General features: G+C 34.3%; 4 protein-coding genes across 4 annotated transcripts; 1 reads left to right on the forward strand and 3 right to left on the reverse strand.

Moving 5' to 3' along the window:
- Positions 1-146: 146 nt before the first annotated feature.
- LOC131612208 (uncharacterized) lies at positions 147-2,829 on the reverse strand. Its single transcript, XM_058884013.1, has one exon. It carries the CDS (start codon positions 2,825-2,827, stop codon positions 2,150-2,152), a length of 678 nt encoding a protein of 225 aa, XP_058739996.1. The 5' UTR covers positions 2,828-2,829; the 3' UTR covers positions 147-2,149.
- A 1,096-nt stretch (positions 2,830-3,925) lies between these two features.
- LOC131609764 (serine/threonine-protein kinase D6PKL1-like) lies at positions 3,926-7,271 on the reverse strand. The gene is made up of 3 exons (XM_058881556.1): positions 7,054-7,271; positions 5,203-6,589; positions 3,926-4,924 (listed from the first exon to the last, which is right to left on the reverse strand). The coding sequence occupies exons 2-3, from the start codon at positions 6,540-6,542 to the stop codon at positions 4,045-4,047; spliced, it is 2,220 nt and encodes a 739-aa protein (XP_058737539.1). The 5' UTR covers positions 6,543-6,589; positions 7,054-7,271; the 3' UTR covers positions 3,926-4,044.
- Positions 7,272-13,684: 6,413 nt separating this feature from the next.
- On the reverse strand, positions 13,685-14,786 carry LOC131612210 (lysine-rich arabinogalactan protein 19-like). Its single transcript, XM_058884014.1, has 2 exons — positions 14,032-14,786; positions 13,685-13,894 (listed from the first exon to the last, which is right to left on the reverse strand). The coding sequence occupies exons 1-2, from the start codon at positions 14,764-14,766 to the stop codon at positions 13,796-13,798; spliced, it is 834 nt and encodes a 277-aa protein (XP_058739997.1). The 5' UTR covers positions 14,767-14,786; the 3' UTR covers positions 13,685-13,795.
- A 5,564-nt stretch (positions 14,787-20,350) lies between these two features.
- LOC131614522 (uncharacterized) lies at positions 20,351-20,722 on the forward strand. The gene has a single exon (XM_058886094.1). It carries the CDS (start codon positions 20,351-20,353, stop codon positions 20,720-20,722), a length of 372 nt encoding a protein of 123 aa, XP_058742077.1.
- Positions 20,723-22,308: the final 1,586 nt, after the last annotated feature.

Below are 22,308 nucleotides of genomic sequence, written 5' to 3' on the forward strand. Positions count from 1 at the left end.
GATATGAAATCATAGAATAAAACTTTCATTAAGTAAAATTACAAAAAATTTATTTTTTATTAATCATATCTAAATCCTTAGGCTGACAGAAAATTTGACTAAGTATAATCTGCTTCATCATCATCATCAGAATCGATGATGACTGACCTTTTCACCTTTCTTCTTCTTGATCTCCTCTTCTTGAGAGCTCTCCTGGGTCTCAAAGGTTCGGTAGCATGGTCTCTTTCAACGACTTGGACCTCTACATCCGCATCAACTTATGTTCTCTCAACATTGCATGAAGTACTCAGTTTCTGTTTTGCTTTATTCATGACTTGGACCTCTTCTTTGATTTCTTTGGATAAAGTTTCAGCAGAAGTACTCATTTTGATTCTTCATCTTCTCTGATTTCTCTGGATGAAGTTCTTTCGCTTTTATATTGATTCTTCTAATTCTTATGATTCTTCCTCTTCTCAGATCTTTGGAAGTCTAAAAGCCAAAAGATTCTACGCATGTCAAGTACTAGTAATTCCTTCTAATTATTGCTTATTTAATTCTCCACATTTTCTTATCTTGGAAGTTGGAAAGATCTTCTGGTAGACTAACTACATTGAGTTGCTGAACGATTACATCTTTTTGTCTTTTCAATTTTTTTTCCTTTTTTGATATTCCTTCCACTCCTTCTTACGCATAATTTGATGTAATTATATGTACATTGTAGGTTCCTAATGAATTACGCCATTGATGTTATTTTTGTTTTTGTTAATTTGGTTCTTGTTATTGTTGTTCTCCATTACTATTTGTGTTAGTGTGTTTCTCCATCTAGTTCTAAAAGTAATAAAAATGTTGATGTTGGGAATCGAACCCACGTGCAGTTAGCTTTTCCCCTCAGCGTTTTAATAACCGAGGTGATAAGGGATAGTTTTTCATAACGACCTACGTTACCTCGCTCTCGTATCCGACGTCAAATACATTTCGCATCCGATATTAGATGTGTTTTTTGAAGTAGTGCATGTTCAACAAAAATGCTCGGAAGGCGGATGTATCCATCAAAATTGAAACTCCTAAAATCGATAACATATACATGTTATTCACTCCCTTGGATACATGCTAATGGAGGGAAGCAAATTCTTTAACATAAATGCGGCAACGTTAGAGTGTCGTTCAATGAATTTTAGCCGTTCAATAAATCGGACGGCTTAAATAATGCCACGAGTGCGGCTTTAACAAAAGAAAACAAAAAACAGGTGAGCAGCCGCTGGAAATTTTTTCCAAATTTATTGCCGTGAGTTCTACCATCATCACCTTGCCGTCACCGGCGACCGTCGTCTCTTTGCTACTATCGTCAACTACATGATTGCTTTTTTAAATTTTGGTTATCTCTCTCTCACTCGTGACAAGCAAATCAAACTGTAGCAGTACCAAATGAAATTGATTTGCAACAATAACACATTCATAACAAATGAAACTAGGATTAAAAATGAACAAAATCAAAAGAAAGAAAACAGAGGACGGGGAGATGACGACAGAAGCCAATTGTAGCGTGTCGACAACAACAAAGAAGATCGACAATGGGCACGGCGAAGACGAAAGCAAAGGATTACACGGCGGAATAGTGATGACAACGACCCGTGGTGGTGGATGGTCTGGGATGATGACCTTCGGCGGCGGAGGTGGCAGCAAGATGATAGGGTTCTTGGTTCAAGCTTTTTCAGTGTTTAAAAATTAGTTTTTTTTTTTTTAATTTACAGCAATTCCACATGGCATTATCTCAACCTCCCAATTCATCTAACGGACATAAATACTTGAATGGTAGCCTAACTTTCCCGCAATAACGTCAGACGATCCATGTCCCTAATGGAGAGGGGTGCCTTACCCTCTGAATTGTCCTCGGTAAGTAAGAAAAGATTATGCACAAGGATCCTGAGGCGTGATGCCTCGCAACCCATGAACCATAAACAAATGTCAGACAATACAATTGACATAATGGAAACATAAATCAGACAATTTGAGTAAGAGGTAAAGTTGATTTAAAGTAACATGAGCTCTGAAAGTCCCACACCTAAGGTAAACGACCCTCAAAGAACAACTTCCAGCTTGGAATCAGGGGAAATCTTTGATATCATATTTGGAGAGGCATGCACACAAATAGGGCTATCTCTAAAGAAAATCAAACATTCTCTAAGCCATCAGCTCCAAACTCACTATGGCCAACAAGTGAAGCCGATTCTTTGTTACAACAACAACAACAAACATCAACATCATTATCAACCTCAAAAACATACTGACTAACCCATAAAACAGCATGCACCAAAACCAAAGGCACAGCACAAGCTAAAGTAACCGCAAGACGAATCCCCGCATCGGTCAAAATCAGTAGCACCACTGTCGCAAACACTAGCAAACCAAACACGAACCTTTTATCGATTCTTCGATGAAACATGATATTGTTGGGACAAGCTCTTAGTAGTAAATGATAAATGGTTATCACATATGTCATTATAACCAACAGAATCAAGGATGTTTTATGATGAGGGATGAGGATTATAAAAAGTATGATCCATATGAAAAGTGTATAGTATAGTCCAAGATTTTCTAGGTTTCGAATGATGCGAATTGCGGCGGTTTCTGAGGTTAAAGGAATGCTGAAGGGCCAATAGATTTTGAAGTCAGTGTAGAGTTTTTCTTGAGGTTGTTTTGATTGGTATGTTTCGGAAAATGATGAAGGTGTTGTTGATGAGGTTTGTGTTCTTTGTGTTGCTCCATGAATTGCCATAATACACACACTTGATGTAATGTGTACGAGATTTTTAGTACATATATAGAATTTTGGATTTTTTTGGTTCATATAGAGGCAAAAGAACTTTTGTTATGGAAATTTCATGATGAATAAAATCCAATATGTTGAAGCTTCTTTGATGTTTCGAATGTTGGTTTTATTTTAGTTTTTGGGTCCACTTGATGACATTCAAATTAGTGTGTACTACAATTTAATATTTTTCATATTGTAACTGTAAAGAAAAATAGCACATTTTTGCAACGGTCACTTTTATTTGTTTACAAGGAAACAAACAACAAAGGAGAATGATCACAATGTTCACTCCAGCACCAAAATGCATATGTTGATTCAATTCACATTAGCCTGTGCCTATTGATATGAGATTTAGTTGCGATTAAATAGTGTCATTAACAATATAATGTTGTGAGAGTTGGTAACATGCTCGCGCTCGTAAAAAAAAAAAACAGGTTCAATTCTTTATATCATTCATTTGAAAAGAGTTCGTTCTTGAAATCATTCATTTAAAAAATAGTCCAATCTTGTATACATGAAAACTATAAACACTTTCTCTAATATTGTTCTTTCTAATCTTATCTCGTCTAATTTTACTAACATTTAACACATCTTCATCTCTGCTACACTTACTTTATTCTCATGTTGATTCTTAGTCGCCCAACATTTATCTCGTACAAATCGCAAATATAACTATATGATAAAACCCCTCATAAAGCTAATGAAGTTATCTCCATTTCATCCACTTAGCTTGAATTCAATAATTTACATCCCCTTCTATTTCTCGTTGAATAATAGCATCAAGAACTAGGTAAAATTCCTTTGCGTTGTTTTCCTATGTGGCCCAAGTTGAAACATGTGGGATTCATGGCCTAATCATGGTCATGCAAATGCAGACCACAAAACCAATGTATCAAAATTAAATCTAAAATGCACTCTTATGAGAGCAACTTAATGAAAAAAATAATATACCCTTGAATAACAGAACATATGAATTCAACTTGACCTAACAAAATCAGAAAACTTGCCCAAAATGGAAATAACTTCATGAAAAACATCTAGATTATGTATCTAGACACTAGATCATGATATATCTATATGAATTTTGGAATTTAATAAGGCATATCCATCCTACCATAAACTATCATTTCCAACTGAAAAGGAATTCTTCTATTGTTCTAAATTTTCAATACATGATAATGCAACTCATCTATTGTAAAATTAACAGATAATAATAATGTAAATACAATACAAAGAAGAGTAAGGAACCTAAACTAAAAGAACTCAAAGTCGAGATATTTACCACCCCCGGGCTTCGTTTCGGTATTACCATCAACCATTTTCTTACTATTGCTCCCAACCCCGACAGTATTATTATCAACTGCTTCAAACTTTGTCGGTAGTTCAGTTTCCGTTGGTCTTGGAATTTCCGGTGGCGTACTGCACCTAATCAACGCCCAGTTTATGCCTTCAAAGAAAGGATGCTGTTTGAGCTCGGTTGCACCCCTTTTCACTCCAAGACGGTTCTGCGGCTCCTTCACAAGCAAACCTCGTATTAGATCCCGGCTGGCGTAACTCGTAGTTGGCGACTCGGGAAACTTGAGCTGCTGCCCTACTACATTGAACAGCGTAGCTCGGTTTCCAGATCCTTTGAAAGGGGTTTTACCATACAATAACTCGTGTAAGAAAATGCCGAATGTCCACCAATCAACTGCACTTCCGTGACCTTCTCCTTTGATTATTTCAGGGGCGAGATACTCATGTGTGCCAACGAATGACATCGACCGCGCTGATGTTGGCTCGGCAAGAAGTTCTGGAAGTGCGCTAGTTGTCAGACCAGTATCTGCTTTAGGCTTCCGTGATTTTTTAGAAAAAAGCTTAGGCATAAAACAGACAGGCTGGATGCATACAGATGTAGGCTCAATACAAGCAGGCTGAACACAGAATGCACCACCAGCTGCCCATTTTGAAGGGTCGTTGTCGTGAGTTCTGATAAGGGTAGGTGAAACAACACACCTAAGAGAAAGATCGAAGTCTGAGAGCATTATGTGACCGTCTTCTCGAACAAGTACATTTTCAGGTTTAAGGTCTCGATAAACAACTCCAAGCATGTGAAGATATTCAATTGCTAACAGGACCTCTGCAGCATAAAAGCTGCATACAGAAAATTTGCTTATGTGAGTGAGAAATCATAAAAGAAACTCATTTGAACATCCACATTTCCTTTTTTCATTTATTTTCTTATATAGCTAACAAATCTCAAAAAGTCGCAACTTATGGAATATAATTAACATCACACATTGAATTACACAACCGCGTTTGGACACGTAAAATGATCATTGACATTTGACAACAAAAAACAAATATTTGTGATGGAAATCATTCAAAGCAATTAACAAACAGTTTCATATATCTGGAAGGTACAAACATACCGTGCAGCATACTCTGAGAAATGTTTCCCTGGTTGCCGTTGCCTTAAATTATGAAGATCACCGCCCGGACAGTATTCCATTACCAAACATGAGAATCGGTCGGTCTCAAAATGTGTGTATAACGTTGGCAGAAATGGATGGTCGAGCAACTGCAGTATCTCTCTTTCTGTCTGTGCCCTAACCAGCTTCTTTCTGGCAGCAAGGGATGCCTTGTCCATAACTTTCATTGCGAAATAACACCGAGTTGCACTCAGCTCAGAGAGATACACACTACCGATATCACCACAACCAAGTCGTCTTAGTAACTTAAAATGACTCATGCCCAAAATTCTATCACGAGTTCGAACAGCAAGGATAGCCTTCCACCTAGGATCATTTCCTTTATGTGGTTTATTGGCACTACCAGTGATGTTACTCCAGTTGCTGTCATCACTGAGGCCGCTGCTATCACTTGCCCGACTAGCACTAGTTTTTGCACTCTCGAGTGAATCCCCCCTTACACTTCCTTTAATACTATCACAATTCTTGTCTACACTAATCACGCCATCACTAGTGAATGCATCGCTCCGATACGTACTCGCACAACTATTAGCGATACTCATTGTTCTCAGAACACTAGCACTATCAATACTACTATGTGGACTGGCATTTCCACTTGGAGGCAAAGAAGAATCCCAAACATATTCGTTCTCCTCAGAATCCGGGCGAGGTAGAGAATTCATGTTATTCTGCGATGCAGGAGCACCTGAAATTGGTGATGCTAACTTCCCCATGTCATTTGATTCTTCAAGAGTACTTTCTGCAGGCGAAACAACAGCTAGGCTTGGTTTCTTAGTCAGATTACAAATTGAAAGATCTTCAAGGAAAGGACCCTTCATGTACAATCCAGCTTCGGGTTTGTTTCGACCTATCGGTATATAAACCGTTCTCATAAGATCAGTATCCACAGGTTCTGGAGGGTGACTAGCACCAGCAAATGAACTCGAACCATTTTCCCCAAAAGAATCAGTACTCCTCTTCAATGTCTCAACATCAGGCAAGAGTTCTCCATGATCCGTAGGCGTAGCCGAGACAGGCTCTCGAGAGGATTGTGTATTGAATTCCATATCTTCTCTTGCCAAAACAATTCTTGTATTCGATAACTGCGCCGCTTCTCTAATGGAGGCCAAACGCGTCATAGAGCCATCCCGAGCTTTTGAAACCGCACGCACACATGAAACATCCTGCCCCGACATTAGTCTCTGGCCAGCTTCTCTTAAAACAGCTAAGTCTGCATCAGATACCTCAACTAAGACAGGCAAGGTCCGAGGAAGTACTTTCGGCTCGGCTGCACTCTTCATATCATAATCCCAAAATAATCACATCATCAAATAAAAACCTAATGTTCCTACAAAAGAAAGCAAGGAGAGCAAATAAAATCAGAAACCATAGACATCATCAACCACAAACCTAGTATTATCCATTTCCCAATTCAAATACAGCCCAAGATACAAAGGAGCTCATGTTATACAATTGATATGAACTGTTAAAAAACATGTAATCAGAGCAAAAAAACAATGAAATGGTAGAATGTAATTCAGCTATAAGGCTATAACAGATATAATATTAATGAACCAAAACCTCAATGACCCATCAATCATTCTACCTCAAAATACAAACTTTTGAGCAATAAACCTAAAATTCTAAGAAAAAAAAGTAAAGTGAGGGAACAAAAAAGAAGTAACAGAACCTAAATAAAAAAGGCTAGAAGCTAGCAAAATCCAGAAATATAAAAAAAATGAAAAGAAAAAAAAAAAAAACTAGCTACAAAGAGAGATCTAGGTACCCAAAAGGAGTAAAAGAAAAACCAACCATTGAAATCAAGAAGAAAAACAACAGCATGTTCAGTGATTCATCTACACCATAGAAAAAACACACTCTTTATGTGTATGTGATTGTGAAAGAAGAATGGTTAGAGAAAAGAAGAAAAAACAAAGAATGAAGAAACAATGCAGTGCTTTTCTTGTGACTGATTTGGAACTAAAGTGTCATGTCATAAGATAGTAATGCTTTGCTTTTGCTTTCTCTTCTTTCTTTTTCTTTTTTTTTTTTTGTTCTGAAATTTTAGATATCGGAAATTTATATCTATTAAATTTGTATTTCATCTATAAACTTTCATTGGTTTTTTTTCTTTTTCTATGGGTTTCTTAATACTGATTTAATTTAGTACAAATTTCTAGATTTTTTTCAAATATAATACTATTAATTTTTCTAGAAAAAGAAAAAAGTCAAATTTAATATGTAAACTTTAAGATAATTTAATAATAGTCATATAAAAAATCTCTATTAATTATACTAATAATTTTTTTGAGAAGATACTAACAATTTTTTTAATATTAATAAAATAAAATATAGAGTAAATTACAATTTGGTTTCTTTATTTTAGTTCTTTCATAAAAATAATTTTTATATTTCAAATTCAAATAGTTTTTATTTTTCCCACACTTTTACATTTAAAATTAAAATTAATGGTGTATATTTTTTTAATAACAAATAATTTTTTGTTTTTTTTATCTTTAAAGGTCTATGATAATTTTTGGTCAATTTTTTTTTTTACTTTTTTACACTGAAAAATAGATGATTAATTTATTTTTTTAGTAATATATAATATAAATATTTTGCTTTTAAAATGTTATAAAAGAAATTATATAAATATTTGTCACAAATAATATGTCATTTAAAAATTGACAAATCAACAATTTTAAATGTAAAAATATAATATAAAAATTAAAATTATTTAAATTTAAAATAAAAAATTATTATCGTAAATGTGATAAAAATAAAAAACAAAAATACAACTTAACTTAAATATATGAAAAGGTTTTATTCATAAATATATATATATATATATATATATATATATATATATATATATATATATATATATATATATATATATATATATATATATATATATATATATATATATATATATATATATATATATATATATATATATATATATATATATATATATATATATATATATATATATATATATATATATATATATAACTTTGAATTATGTTGAACAACTTAATTAATTAATTTGTAGAACATAGTTTTTCACTAAGTAACATTATATTGATTATATTATTGATTAATTTATTATAAATAAATAAAATTCAAAGAGTATATTTTAAATTTGATTATGATGTGAATATTTTAATAAAAACAATATAGAATTTAAAATTTGCTATTATCTTTTAAAATTGTTAAATTTATTTATATGTTTAATCGTAACTTTTGTTTCTCTATTTTATCTTTTTTTTATTTTGATCCTCTATTTTAATAATTACTATTTTAGTTTTTTTTTAATTTTCTATGCAATTTTCGTCCTCTTATTTTATTTTTTCTACAAAATTAATATATGTTTTGGTTCATTTTTCAACAAAAAATTTCAAAAGGCCCCAAAATCATGATATTAAAAATAAGAGGACCAAAATCAAAAAAATGATAAAATAGTGGAACCAGAATTACAATTAAGCCTTATTTATATTTATGTATAAATGTAAATAAATATTGCTAAAGATTAAATCTTTTATTAATAAATTATATTTATTTTACTTAACTAACATATATTTTTATGTACCAGTTACTTCGTTCATCCAAATTTGCTATTAATTTATATAATTCATAGATTAATTTGATAATAAAAAAAGATTGAACTATTTGGTCATAATTTAAAATAATTTTTTATTTAAATATTGAAAAGTATATATATATATATATATATATATATATATATATATATATATATATATATATATATATATATATATATATATATATATATATATATATATATATATATATATGTTTGATTCTTACAAGATGATAAATTGACCGATAAAAGATATATTCAATTATTAAATTAATTATTTATAAAAATATTTAACAATAAAAGTAACTAATAAATTTAATCACTCGTAAATATATTTAAAATTATGATAAGAACACCTTATACATTTAGAAATCAAAATGATTTTTTATTCTAAGTGAGAAGAGATCGTACTGGTTTGGTTTTGTATTGTAGGGGCGCAATAGAGAGAATGTGGGTCCCATTATGTTTCTTCTTTGAGGTACATTGCTTTTCAAAAGTGGTGCCGTGGTAGGACAGGAAAATGAATGAAACAAAAACAAAGAAAGTGAATGGCCAACTCAACTTCAACCCATTTTCAATGATCTGATTTTTATGAATATTTACTCAAATTCACGGATAAACTTATCAAAAAGGTGTTTTAATTTTTTATAATTATTAATATCATAAAAATAATTTTTTGTTTTTTAAAACTAAATAAATTAAATCATAAAAGTGAATTTTATAATAAAGGATGGGGTAAAAAAAATATTGGTTAATGCTAATATTGTGTTTGTGCCACGTTTTTCTATGGTGGCTATGAGTTGATATAATATTTTATAAATTTATGTTATTTGATAAAATAAGGTTACTCTTTATAATAAAGTTGTTGATTTGTTTAATGTTGTTTGGGATTGTTATTTTTTAATAAATCAATCTCATTTAAATAAGTATTATAGTTTTTTTTAATTTAGGTTAAAGTCCAACTGTATCAATCGGGTCGCTCAATCACGAGAGTTAAAGTAAATCACAAAATGAACACGTCTCATTTGTAAATTTAATTAAAGGTTGTTGCATCATAAAGATTATTAAATCATCTGACAATTGTCTTCGAAGACAAACGTTTCTAAAGAAGAATTTATAATTTTAAGATGGTCATGTCCTAACAACGTACTTGATAAAATTGGCTAAACATTTGAGGACTATCAAATGATAAAAAGAATTAGATCTCTAACATATGTCATCTAAGACAATTTCTCCTGAAAGTATTTTAGGGTCTCTAGACCGTATAATCTTACTTTAAAGTCTAAATAACATACCAAACTCAAGTACATATTATTCTAAATCTTAAACCTTACACTCACATACATTATCAACTTGATCGTCACAATGTTTGCAAGTACGCCCTTACTACCAAGCGTATACATAAAGATCCTCTATAATGAGGTTGTGAAACATTATCATCATTAACAACACTTGAAAAAAGATTTTTCCATAACATTTGGCCTCGCATGTGAGGATTGATTTCCACGTTTCCACTCAACTCGAATTTGACGGTGATTCCTCAACAAATGAACAACAGTCGTGGCTATAAGAAACCCATCACCCCGCCCTGCTGGTGATGGTAACATTGTAACCTCGAGACGGACACCTTCGTATTTGTCTAATGAAGTGTCGGCTCTCCTAAGAAACCAAGAGTTTCTCCTCGAGCACAGAGGTCCCCAAGGCTCTAGGAGTGAATCATGAAACCAAAAACGTACTCTAAGACCCCATATTTGTCGTTAAAAGGCATACGGGGGTCATTTTACAATAAAACAAATGACTAATTGGAGTGGAAAGAATCATAAACTACCCTTAAATAATGTCAAAAGAGTCATAAAGGCATAATAAACATGAAAAAATTGATTGAAGAGAGTGCCCATGACTATAGAATGAAAATATGGTCAACACAAATATAGATCTATGATCATGACCAAGAGTTCCCAAAATTGCTGTTGTTGTTGTCATGCAACTTGCTACTATTGCATTCACCTTCTATGATCATGACCAAGAGTGTGTTATCATCACCAAACTCTTGTCTTGCAACCTTGACTTCATCCGCTTGAGGTTCTTTTTTATTCGCGTTGCAATCTTTTGCAAAATGGCCGAACCTTTGACAATTGTAGCATTGCATCTTACTCTTGTCAAGCTTTTCCTTTTCACGTCTAAAGTTGTCTTTACCACCATTCTTGTTGCAGCTGCTCTCACCCTTTTGATAAGTCAAATTCTTCAAATTTTGAGACTTCTTACACCGAAATTTTGAAAATTCCATTTACTCTTCATGGACCATTTTCCGTTTGATTTCTTGTTCTTCTCATTGAGCCGAGCTTGCAAAGTGATCTCCGTCTTTTCCTTGTCATTATTTCTCTCTTCCATTCTTTTCTTATGAGCCTCAAGAGAGATTTAAAGCTCCTCTTTGCTCAATGTCACAAGATCCTTCAATTCCTCAATCGCCACAACAGTATTATCAAATATTATCGTCAAAGAACATAAGAACTTTGACACAACATTTTGCTCTATAACAGTTTCTCTACACGCCTTGATTTGGTTCACCAATCGAGTAATTCGTGTTACGTAGTCGTTTATTGTCTCCTTTTCCTCCATTTGAATCAATTCAAGCTGGCGTTTGTGAGTTGTAACCTCACCACCTTCGCTTTATCAGCTCCAACATATGTCTTTTCCAGAATTTCCCATGATTGTGTTGACGATTCGCAATCACCCATTTTTTCGAGGTTGTCACTATCTACACATTGATGGACCAAGTACAGCGCCTTGAAATCTTTCTTCTTCTCTTCCTTATGCATTGCTCGTTGTGCACCCGTTGCACCTCTGACAAGGAGATTCACCCTGTTCTTGATCACTTTAAGAACATCTTGGTAGCCAAACAACACCTTTATTTGCTAGCACCATTTATCGTAGTTCTTCGCATGAAGGGTTGGTTGGTTTGTAGGAATTCTTTCATTGGAGACAAAATTTATGTTGCACACTAGAACATTCAACCAGACTCTGATACCAAATGTTAGAACATTTAATCACAAAATTGGTAAACAATTAAGGGTTTGAGTGTGTGGAAAAAGAGAGAGAGTGATAGAGAGATAGAGATGAGAGAGTTAGAGAGAGATTATTGAGGGTGAGAATTATTGATTTCAATTCAATCTACATTACAAATATACCACTAGGGTATTTATACAAGTGTTGGGATACAAAAGCAACAAGGCAAAAACTAAAAAAACCAGAAAAACCAAAATATCGGGCCTGTAACCGGTTACATAAAGGGTTTAACGAAGATGCACTAACAGTGTAAAGAAACTTTTACACTGTCATCCAATGAGAATATATCATTGTGTCATGTCATCTCAGTAATTTAAAAATAACAGTATGACTTGGTGGTATACATGGTCGTGATTGATTAACAGTGTAAAACTTGTTAACATTGTGATGTGTAACCGATTACACAAACTCAAAAAGTGTTATTATGCAACTTATTTGACCCTCCGTTGTCTGTGTAACTGGTTATAGCACTTGAATTAATGTTTTTTCACACAACATTAACTGATTTTAAAAAATGAAGTTGTTGTTGCGGGGTATCTTATAAGAAAAATATTTTGATTATCCAAGTAATAAAATTCATTCCGTTCTTTTGCATTTTTAATCATCCTCCTTGAATTTTCTTATAAAAAAAAATTATAAGATTAATTTTTTTTGAGTTTTTGTATGAAAACTTTGCTAGTGGACAATTTTAGAATATGAAGAACATTTCGCATAATTATTGACGGCCTCGTTGGAACATCTCTTTGACTTGTTAAGTTATAAGGATACCTAATATTGTGATTTTTTTTTTTTTTTTAGAACAAGATGAATAAATAAAAAGTGTGTGGGTAAGGGTGTCATGTGATTAGTGACTCTAAAATCAAGTTTCTAATATTGAATATAAAGTTAATCCGAAGCATTAAATCTTTATAAAAAATGGAGACTTACCCAAGAGAAAGTGAAAACATAATCATAATTGGACAGAAGAAGAAATACCTATTGGTTTCTTTAATTTACTAGGGAATGATCTCAATCTTTCTACTTCATCTAGGCGGACTTTGTTAAGAAGTGTGGTTAGGCCTAACTCAACCCTACAAAACCGGCTTGTAGGGTGAGGATTGCCCCCACTTATAAGGACATGTTCAGGTCATATATTGTCCGATGTGGGACTCTTAACACACCCCCTCACGCCCAGGACTAGACAACTGGAGCGTGGAAATAAATGGTGGGTGGCCCGATAGCGGAAACCATAGAAGGTGACCCATTCTTATGTATTGATTGCCATGCTAGTGTATGTTTGGATGAGTTTCTAGTTTTCTAGCAAAGCAAACGTGCGGTGGCAACACATTTTGAGGGAAAAATACGTGAAAATGGGGAAGCTTCAGATTGGAGCATTAGAAAAACTTACTTTAGGGGGCTGCCTCCTAATGTGGTTCCAAACAGGCACTTTATCTTATTCAATAAAATAAAATAAAATAAAATAAAATAGAACCAACAAACAATAGTAAGGAGACCCACAAGCTTTTTTGTTTTATTTAAAAAAACGCTCCCTAAATTGTATTGGCACGTGAATAGTGTCGCTGGAATAAATAGTGTGTCGAGTATGAACATTGTTTTTCAATGAATAGTATTTTGGATCTCAAAGATACTACAATGAAAGAGTATCTGTGTCGTTTATATTGCAGCCAAGTCAATAGTTTTGTTTTATATTATTTTTGCCAAATGCTTTTTAGATACCTTATTCATACCATTGTTCTTTAAAAACATATATGCAGAAATGCTGTTAGATATCACTTATTCAAATATTCATATTCATTAATGTCCGATCGTGGCAAATAAAAAGAAAGAATAGGAAGTATTGACACTCATTATTCAGAATGAATCCATAGTAGTACTATGTGCCGTCTAGCAGCTGTAGACAGTTACCGCAAGAAAAACTGTGATAGCAAGTCCAGCTGTCGCCCATATATTTCTCCCTTGATGATGGTTTGATGGTGCACCATTCTGTGAAATAAAAAACATAGGATGTGATCAGATGATTCAAAACAATGTGATGTTAATGACATGTGTTGGTAAAAGATAGAGCAGGTTTATATAAATATATAGTTGTAATTTGATATTATAAGGGTTTGAGATATTACCAAACTAGGTGCTGGTGCTGGTGTTGTGTCGTCATCTGCTTTACTATCAGTTGGTGGTGCAGGGGGACTCTTAATTGTTGGTGCTGGCGCTTGTGCATGATGTTTCTTGTGCTTGTATTTGTATTTTCTTTTCTTGTGCTTGGGGGACTTAGGTGCTGCTGGTGCTGGTGTTGGGGCTTTTATTGCAGGTGATGGTGCCGGTATTGGTGGTGAAGTAATTGGTGCAGGAGCCGGTGCTTGCTTTGTGGGTGCAGGTGCTGGAACCGGGGTTGCCTTTACTGGTGCGAGGGCAGGTGGCGTTTGAACTGGTGCTAATGTTGGTGGTTTCACTTTCAGTGGAGGGACTATTGGAGTTGATGCAGGTGAAACCTTTGGAGCCGGTGATGTCACTGGAGCAGATTTGGGTGCCACATTTGCAGGTGGTGTTGCTGTTGGGGTTGCAGGTGGCAACTTTGATGGTGCAGTTGCTGTTGGGGTTTTAGGTGGCAACTTTGATGGTGCAGTTGCCGTTGGGGTTGTCGGTGGCAACTTTGATGGTGCAGTTGCTGTTGGGGCTGTAGGTAGCAACTTTGATGGTGCAGTTGCTGTTGGGGCTGTAGGTGGCAACTTTGATGGTGCAATTGCTGCTGGGATTGTAAGTGGCAACTTTGATGGTACAGTTGCTGGTGCTAGGGCATTGAGTTCTAGCATGCAGGTGAGGCTTAGTAAAGTAAGAACCCAGAACATTGTAGCCATTGTTGTTTGTGAATACAAGAGATGCTTTGTTTCTTATTTATAGGCTGGCTATGATCAAGCAGATAGGTAGAAACGTAAGGCGTTGGCCATATGTGGAAGGAGGAATGTAGCCTTCATGTGATTGTGTCATCATTCATTGATCATAACTAAGGAAAGCTAGCAATGGAAGATATGTAGCTAACCTAAGCTTCATAAAATCAATGGACTTTCGACTCAACTCAACTGTTAAAATTTAATGTCATGGTTATGGTGTAACTTTCAACCACGTTGATTTTCATAAATTTTTCGTTTGTGGAGATAAGGTTATTAATATAGTTCATAAACTTGTAATAATCTATTGATTGTTTGATTTGTAAAATAAACAAATTTTAAGTAGTTTTTACAATGAAAATTATAGATTACATTTATTATATGTTATAAAGAATTGATGTGATCATTGTACCCAAAACAAAAAGGGTTCTATTTTTACAAGATTAAATAAACCAACACGTCCAAGATCACACAGACCTACATAACTTACGTAACGGCACATACCCCAAACCTTCCATAAAGAAATTAAAGTGTTCCATCGAATTAAGGGCCCGTTTGGTGCGCAAGATAAGAGACAGGATAGGATATCTGTATCATATCCTATCTCAATCCAGTGTTTGCTGACACAACAGGATATGATAAGTTAATCCTGAAACTTATTCTATGTTGCCTCACTAGTTCAAATTGTTATCCTAAATATGAGCTGGGTTAGAATCCGGCAGGATAGGATAATAAAATGATTAACTAATTTATCCTATAAAATATAATTTAACATAAAAATAAAATATGAAAAAATATAAATAGAAATTAATTTGATATTAAATTAAAAATATTAATAATTAATTTAATAAAATAAAAAATTAGAACATTTAAAAATAAAATAATTACTAAAATTTAAAAAATATGAATACTAATTCATCACTCTTGCAAGGATAATTTTGTCATTTGCATACTTTATATATATATATATATATATATATATATATATATATATATATATATATATATATATATATATATATATATATATATATATATATATATATATATATATATATATATACACACGAGAATTCATGATATTTTTTAAGAAAAATTAAAATTATTTACTCAATAGTGTCAATGAATTTTTTTAATTATAAAAAAATATTTCTTTTTTACCAATTTATAAATTTTAAAATATGTTACAAAATAATTTTTAAAAAATATAATGTTTTACAAGGGTATATATATATATATAATTTGAAATTATTTATTCAATAGTATCAATGAGTTTTTTTTTTAATTATTGAAAAAAAAAAATTTTACTAATTTATTAATTTTAAAATATTTTACAAAGTAATTTAAAAAAAATATATTTATTTTACATATATATATCATGTCTGTATCATATCCTATCCTTATCCTGCTTGATATCCTATTATGTCTCTATCATATACTGCGCACCAAACGTGCCAATAATTAACAGTAATATCGACACACCTCAACCAAGAACAAACAGACCGCCATACATTACGACTAACTTTGCAAGTGAAAAAAAGATGCACTATATCTTCTTCTTCTTCTATAAAACACAAAGGACAAACCAATTCATGAGTACCATTGATCACATTCCTCCTTTTTTTAATTCACATTTAGTTTGCAATTTGTTGATTCACAACTCCACATAAAGATTTGAATTTTACATGGAAGTTTCCATAGATATAATTCCTTAAGAACCTGCAAAATCTCCTCTTCCACTGCTGACTCCACCTGCTCCAAACTTACTAACACTTGGTAATTGTGCTTGAGCGAAAAACTAGCTTCACTCTTCCACCACACATGAATGTCGCGCGCGATTCTACTTGGTCGGACCTCCTGCAGAATTTTAGACAGTAGAATGAAATTCGCCACTGCTTGAAAACTCTTCTAAAACCTTCAGATCCCAAAACCATTCTTCATCTAACTAATAACCAGCATCACGCACCAACATATTTGAGTTTAAGACATAACACAACAGATTTTAGAACTGTTGCATCAATGGAATCTGCTCAATCCAATGTGCTTCCAGAACCGAATATTATTACCATTCTCAAGCTTACACGAAATCGCCTTAGAAAGCCAATTGCACTTAACGAGTCTAGACGATCTTAAGCCAACTAAATCTCTCCACCAGATTGAAGTATTTTTGCCTGTCACTAAACAAGGAGATTCCTTCATTTGCGCTTGCACATCACCGTATCTGAAAGACAGAATCTTGAACCAAAAAGAATTGGGTTCGGACAAAACTCTCCACTTCTATTTACTAAGCAACACCAATCAAACTTCTCGTAGTCTTTGACCCTTAAGCCTCCTTGCTTCTTAGACTTACAAATGGTAAGCCGACTAACCCAAATAATTTTCTTCTTCAAATCTCCTCAACCCACAGAAAAGTTCTTTGTAGTTTGACAATATCTTGAATGACGCCTTTAGGTGCTTTGAAAAACGAAATATTGAAAGACATGTAATTTTGACAATATTGCATTAAGCACCACTTCCCTTGCACCGATAGGAATTTGTTTCCCCTTCCACTTGAATAGACTCTTTTTCACCTTGTCCACAATGTGGTTCCATGCTGACTTCTTCTTAAGATTTACGCCTACTTGAATACCTAAAAAATTACTTGAATACCTAAAAAATTAAATGGAATAGAACATGTAGGAAATGTGATGCAGCAATCAACAAATCCTCTTGTAGGTTGATCTCATAAACCTTAATTGCTTTCATTCAAGTTTACACATAGACCCGAGGCTAACTTGAAACCATGCAACAAAGCTTTGACACCCCATAAATTATTCAAATTACCATCGGATATCAAAATCATATTATCTACGAGTTGAAGTAGCTCGAAATATATATCTTTGTTGAATTTGAACCCATGAACTTGTCGCTATCAAAAAAAGAAAAGGAGACAGTGCATCCCCCTGACAAAGGCCTTTCCTCATTTCAAAGTTCGGTGAAGGAGTGCCATTGATAAGAACTGACATAGAGCTTGAAAAAAAAATGTATGTAATGTCCAAAATAGTATAGGTGTGTGAGTGTTCCCTCTACAAGGACATGGAGGTTCAGAGGCCTAGTAGGTATATTACACATCTAAGGGTAAGGCTAGCCCATGACAACGAGTAGCCCTGTATGGTGGTTTTTGAGGATGTTTTAGGGATCAACTCAAATGAGGTGAGAGGTTCTACTATTGATCGGTGCTCCTAGGTCACAAGCGGACGGTTGGAATGATGTTTCTAGGGTTACTCAGAGCAGAGTGTTATCTGAGTAGTGTTTGAAAGAGTGTAAGTAAGTAAGTGTTACTTGATATTTGTCCTCTATCCCCTTCGGGGAGGGGATAGTGAATTTATAAGAGTTCTCATGGAACTAGGATTTATGGCCCCTTGGACATGGTCTTAATCACTTCGTTTATTAAGAAGATCGCGGATAGGCTACATTTTCAGAGTCAACAAAGACTCACACTTACTTGACTACCATGTCAGACAGACTGTAAGGGCGTCTACATTGGGTTCCGTCTATGCGATATATTTGTTAGGCGATGGTCGCCCTAATCAAGAACTTTTGCCAAATAAGACACTACACAATCCTCAAGCACGAGGGTTTTTCCGTTAAAGGACAAAGTGTTTTTAAAACCATTCTTCTCGAAGGCGCCTATTGCCCTAACGGTAACTCTTATGGCTTAGGATTGTGTTGGGGAGAGTTGTCTCTTTTTTTGGAGAGTCCCTTAGTATGGATCGATTAAAGTGGCAGGTGAGTCCCTCAGTGCAAAATACGCGAGTTCGTATGTGCCTACATATGTTGACAAGCTTGTGGAGAACATGTCAATATTGATGTGATGTAAACTGATTCTTCGAGATTGAGTATTAGAAAGGAAGAGGTATGGATGAAACTTGATTCCTATCAAGATCATATTCCTTGAGAAGATGAATCGGTCATCTATGTTTACACGTGGCCCTCAGGCGTGGGGATTTTCCCACATCTTTAGCCAGCCTATTAGGGGATCGTGCTGGTCCATTTTATTTGTACTTTATATATTTACTCTCGAAAATACTGCTTCACTATTTCTTCTTTCTTTCCTAAAAACTTCTTGCATCTTGTGTATTATTCTCGTTTACTAGGGTGATAAAAACATCTTTTATCCATGTGTGAGACATATTCTCCATGTATTTCGCCGCGGATATGATAAACAAATTTTGTTGTGGTATTAGTTTTTCAAGCATTGGTCGCGAGAGAAACATGTTTATGGTGATAAAAGTCTTCATTAACCTTGAAAGACCCTTATTGTTCGGTGTTGTGAAAACGACGATTGAGCGAGGAGCACTTGAGTATGAGCAAATACGTGTTTATATATTGATTGGTAATTCCATTGTACGGGTGAGCTATAATTGATTTGTTATATGTATGTGAAATGATGGCGGTGTCTCTTGATGATATTCGAGAATGCCTGGTGAAAATACAGACGGCTGAGCATCGGCCGATGCGGTCCTTACCTCCCCCCTCTTCATTGTTCTGGGAGTTTCGCAAAGAATCGTCCTCCCAAGGTTCCTCGGAGATAAGATGGTTCTTCCGCATTTCCATCCAATCAAGAGGAGGGACCCGAGATAGAGAGATTGGAGGATTGTCCGACTACTGTTGAGCCTCCTTTGCGAAGTAACCCAACCTTTGACGCCACAATTTTTGTTGATCATTACTTTTCCATTTCTAGGAACTTCACAAGTGATTATAAGATGCTTCATGCCTTATCCCCTCACATATGTCATATTTTCTAGAGGTATAGCTTATGAGATGCTTTTGGGTGGGAAGTCATTGAAGGAGAAACACTTGGATATCTTGGGGAGAATGTTGTCCGGGGTGACTAACCTGAACAAGTGTACCCAAGAGGGATGGGTGGCGCTAAGACAAATGAAGGCAAGAAGGGATTATCTGAAGGCGCATGCCCAGGAAGTGGATGGAGAGACGGTGATCCAACAAACAAAGGTGGACAGATTGAAGAAATGGCTTGGGAAGGCCTCGAGTTCCTATCCAGAAACCACATATTTGAAACCTCTTTTGGAACCGGTTAAAACCAAATGTGCCCCTAAAAAGGTCAAATCGGCACTAGATGAAAATTAAAAAAATTGTTCTCCTTTATACTTTGAATATGTTGGTTCACATTTCCCGAATTATCCAACTCTAAAATCTCAAAAAAGTGTGTAAAAGGGTGCTCACATTAGAATACCACCTCTTTTGCCACTAATGCCGAAAATAATCTTCATTGAAGAAATGTTGCTTTTATGCACAAACACATTGAGCAGATTGTAAATGTTAAGGATGTTAGTGATTGCGGTTTTCGGGGCGTATTCAGTTTGCTGGGTAAAGGAGAGGAGAATCACTTTCTTGTGCGCCAAAATCTTTTGAAAGAGATGACGTCGCATAGGGAATTCCTCACAACGTTATATGGAGAGAGAATAAAGAACATTTTGATGCACTTCAAGATGCTCTTACTCCTTGTGTTAGCAGTCCCGTACCATTTTCAAAATGGATGTGCTTCCCTGAAATGGACCGCCTAATAGCAAGTGCATATGACAAGGTGTATATCGATCTGACAATATATGGTTTCTCAGAGACATTTTTTCCACTTCGAAGTGGTCCTCCTAAAGATCCTTCCGAAAGCATCATGTGTATAGGGTGGCTTTCGAAATCGCTACATTTTGTTGAGATTTATTTGAAACTGAGGTGTACCATACCAAGTACATCGTTGGAGTGGATGTCACATTCCACAAAAGAGGCAGAAACTTGGTCGGATCAATTTCTAGAAAGGATGGAAGAGTTCACCAAATTGAGCGAGCTTGAAAGATTTAATAAGGAAAAGTTGAAAGAGGAACCGGACGTAGATTTATGCGGTGATGCATCTTTTGATGCATTTTAGATTGCAATCGATACACTTTTGAAATGTATTATCGTCAACAATGTAATCTTTATACGATTTAATGCACAAGTAATATATATTTAGTAATTATGGCGCAAATGTCGACTGTTTTTTTTACTCATTTTAAGGCTTGCGACTATTTATATTTTCTAAGTTTTTGATTTGGTTCTGGTTTATGGTTTATTTCGGGTATGCATATCTGGATAAACCCCAATTTAATTTTTAAAAAAAAAAAAATCAAGGATATTTTCGGATGTGTGTATCTGAATAAACCTTTTTTGTAAAATAAAAGGGTTTATTCACAAATGCATCTTCGAAAAGTTTTCTGATGACAGGATCAGGATTCTAAGGTCCAAAGTGATCAAAGCCTTGTATAAATAGGATGTTTCTCATCCTATATTTTCTATAAAACATCCAATATCAGAAAATAATTGGATATCCCCACCTTATATTTCTGTATTTCAATGGTGAGAAGTCGACACTTTAGTTTTGGGTTTGCGAGGACATAACACACGCCGACCTGATATCCAAACTGAACATCGGTACCCAGAAAATTGAAGCGTTGCCAACCTAGAGTATCGTTCACCCTCATTTGACAGTGACGGGAAGATACAGTTCACCAACTTCGAACGGAAGATGGATGCAAATTTAAAGGTTATGTGGAGTACTTTTCGCCGATATTAAACAAATGGTTCGATTAAAGTGGATGCAAAAATTTCAAAATCCGTCGAAAATATTATCAACATGTTGCAACGTCTGGAACTACTCGTTTATAACGACGTGTAATGTTAATTTTCAGATTATCAATTATCTATGTAATGTTAAGTTGTTATGATTAACAATTATAAATTTCTCCATACTCTCTAAGTTTCTGTTTTTCATCTCAGACATATTTTCAGATATACATCTCCAAAGCGTATACGATATAAATTCGGAAATACATCTCCGAACTAAAATTAAATAAAATAAAAAAATTGTGCGCTCGGAGATGCATCTCCGAAAATATTAGACTTTTTTTACTTTTTGCTAGGGACTTGGAAGAACATACAAGGGTGCGAAAAGAAATTCTCTACTCGTAGCCATCTAGCCGTTTGGGCTTAATGATAGTTCTCTTGGGCTTGTTCAAAGGAATTGCATTTGGGCTTTTGCTATCATTTATCATAATAGATTTTGAATATTTTACTAGTTGAGCATTCAAGTGTTAAGATAGAAGAAACAAAAAACTTGGTAGCCATAAATAAGACATTAAATAACCCAAATCTGCATCTAAATTGCTAGTGCAGACAGTTTCTAGATGAAGATTGACTATGTGATGTGATGATAGAGGACCACATTTCCAATAATATAAATATTAACATTATCTTAAATAAATACTTTACAACTTGCACATATCTTCCACATGCCATGTGCTCTCTAGAAAATTTTACACTTCCAATTGTAAGGCATGCTCTATAGTCCATCCATTCGTGCCCACATTAGCTGTCACCCTCAATTAGACCACAATATCTTAATTTTTTCAGTAAGTGAAAATAACAGAAAAAATGGATCTTTGTGAAAAAATCTCACAAACTGACTCATCTGACCCT

This window comes from Vicia villosa, linkage group LG6, assembly GCF_029867415.1.
Source record: "Vicia villosa cultivar HV-30 ecotype Madison, WI linkage group LG6, Vvil1.0, whole genome shotgun sequence".
Lineage (NCBI taxonomy): Eukaryota > Viridiplantae > Streptophyta > Magnoliopsida > Fabales > Fabaceae > Vicia > Vicia villosa.

Coding starts and splice junctions, on each gene's coding strand:
- LOC131612210 (XM_058884014.1), bottom strand. CDS start 14,766: ATGGCTACAATGTTCTGGGTTCTTACTTTACTAAGCCTCACCTGCATG. Junction 13,895..14,031: donor CAGCACCAGCACCTAGTTTG/GTAATATCTCAA, acceptor TTTATTTCACAG/AATGGTGCACCATCAAACCA.
- LOC131612208 (XM_058884013.1), bottom strand. CDS start 2,827: ATGAACCAAAAAAATCCAAAATTCTATATATGTACTAAAAATCTCGTA.
- LOC131614522 (XM_058886094.1), top strand. CDS start 20,351: ATGGACCGCCTAATAGCAAGTGCATATGACAAGGTGTATATCGATCTG.
- LOC131609764 (XM_058881556.1), bottom strand. CDS start 6,542: ATGAAGAGTGCAGCCGAGCCGAAAGTACTTCCTCGGACCTTGCCTGTC. Junction 4,925..5,202: donor TTCTCAGAGTATGCTGCACG/GTATGTTTGTAC, acceptor TTCTGTATGCAG/CTTTTATGCTGCAGAGGTCC.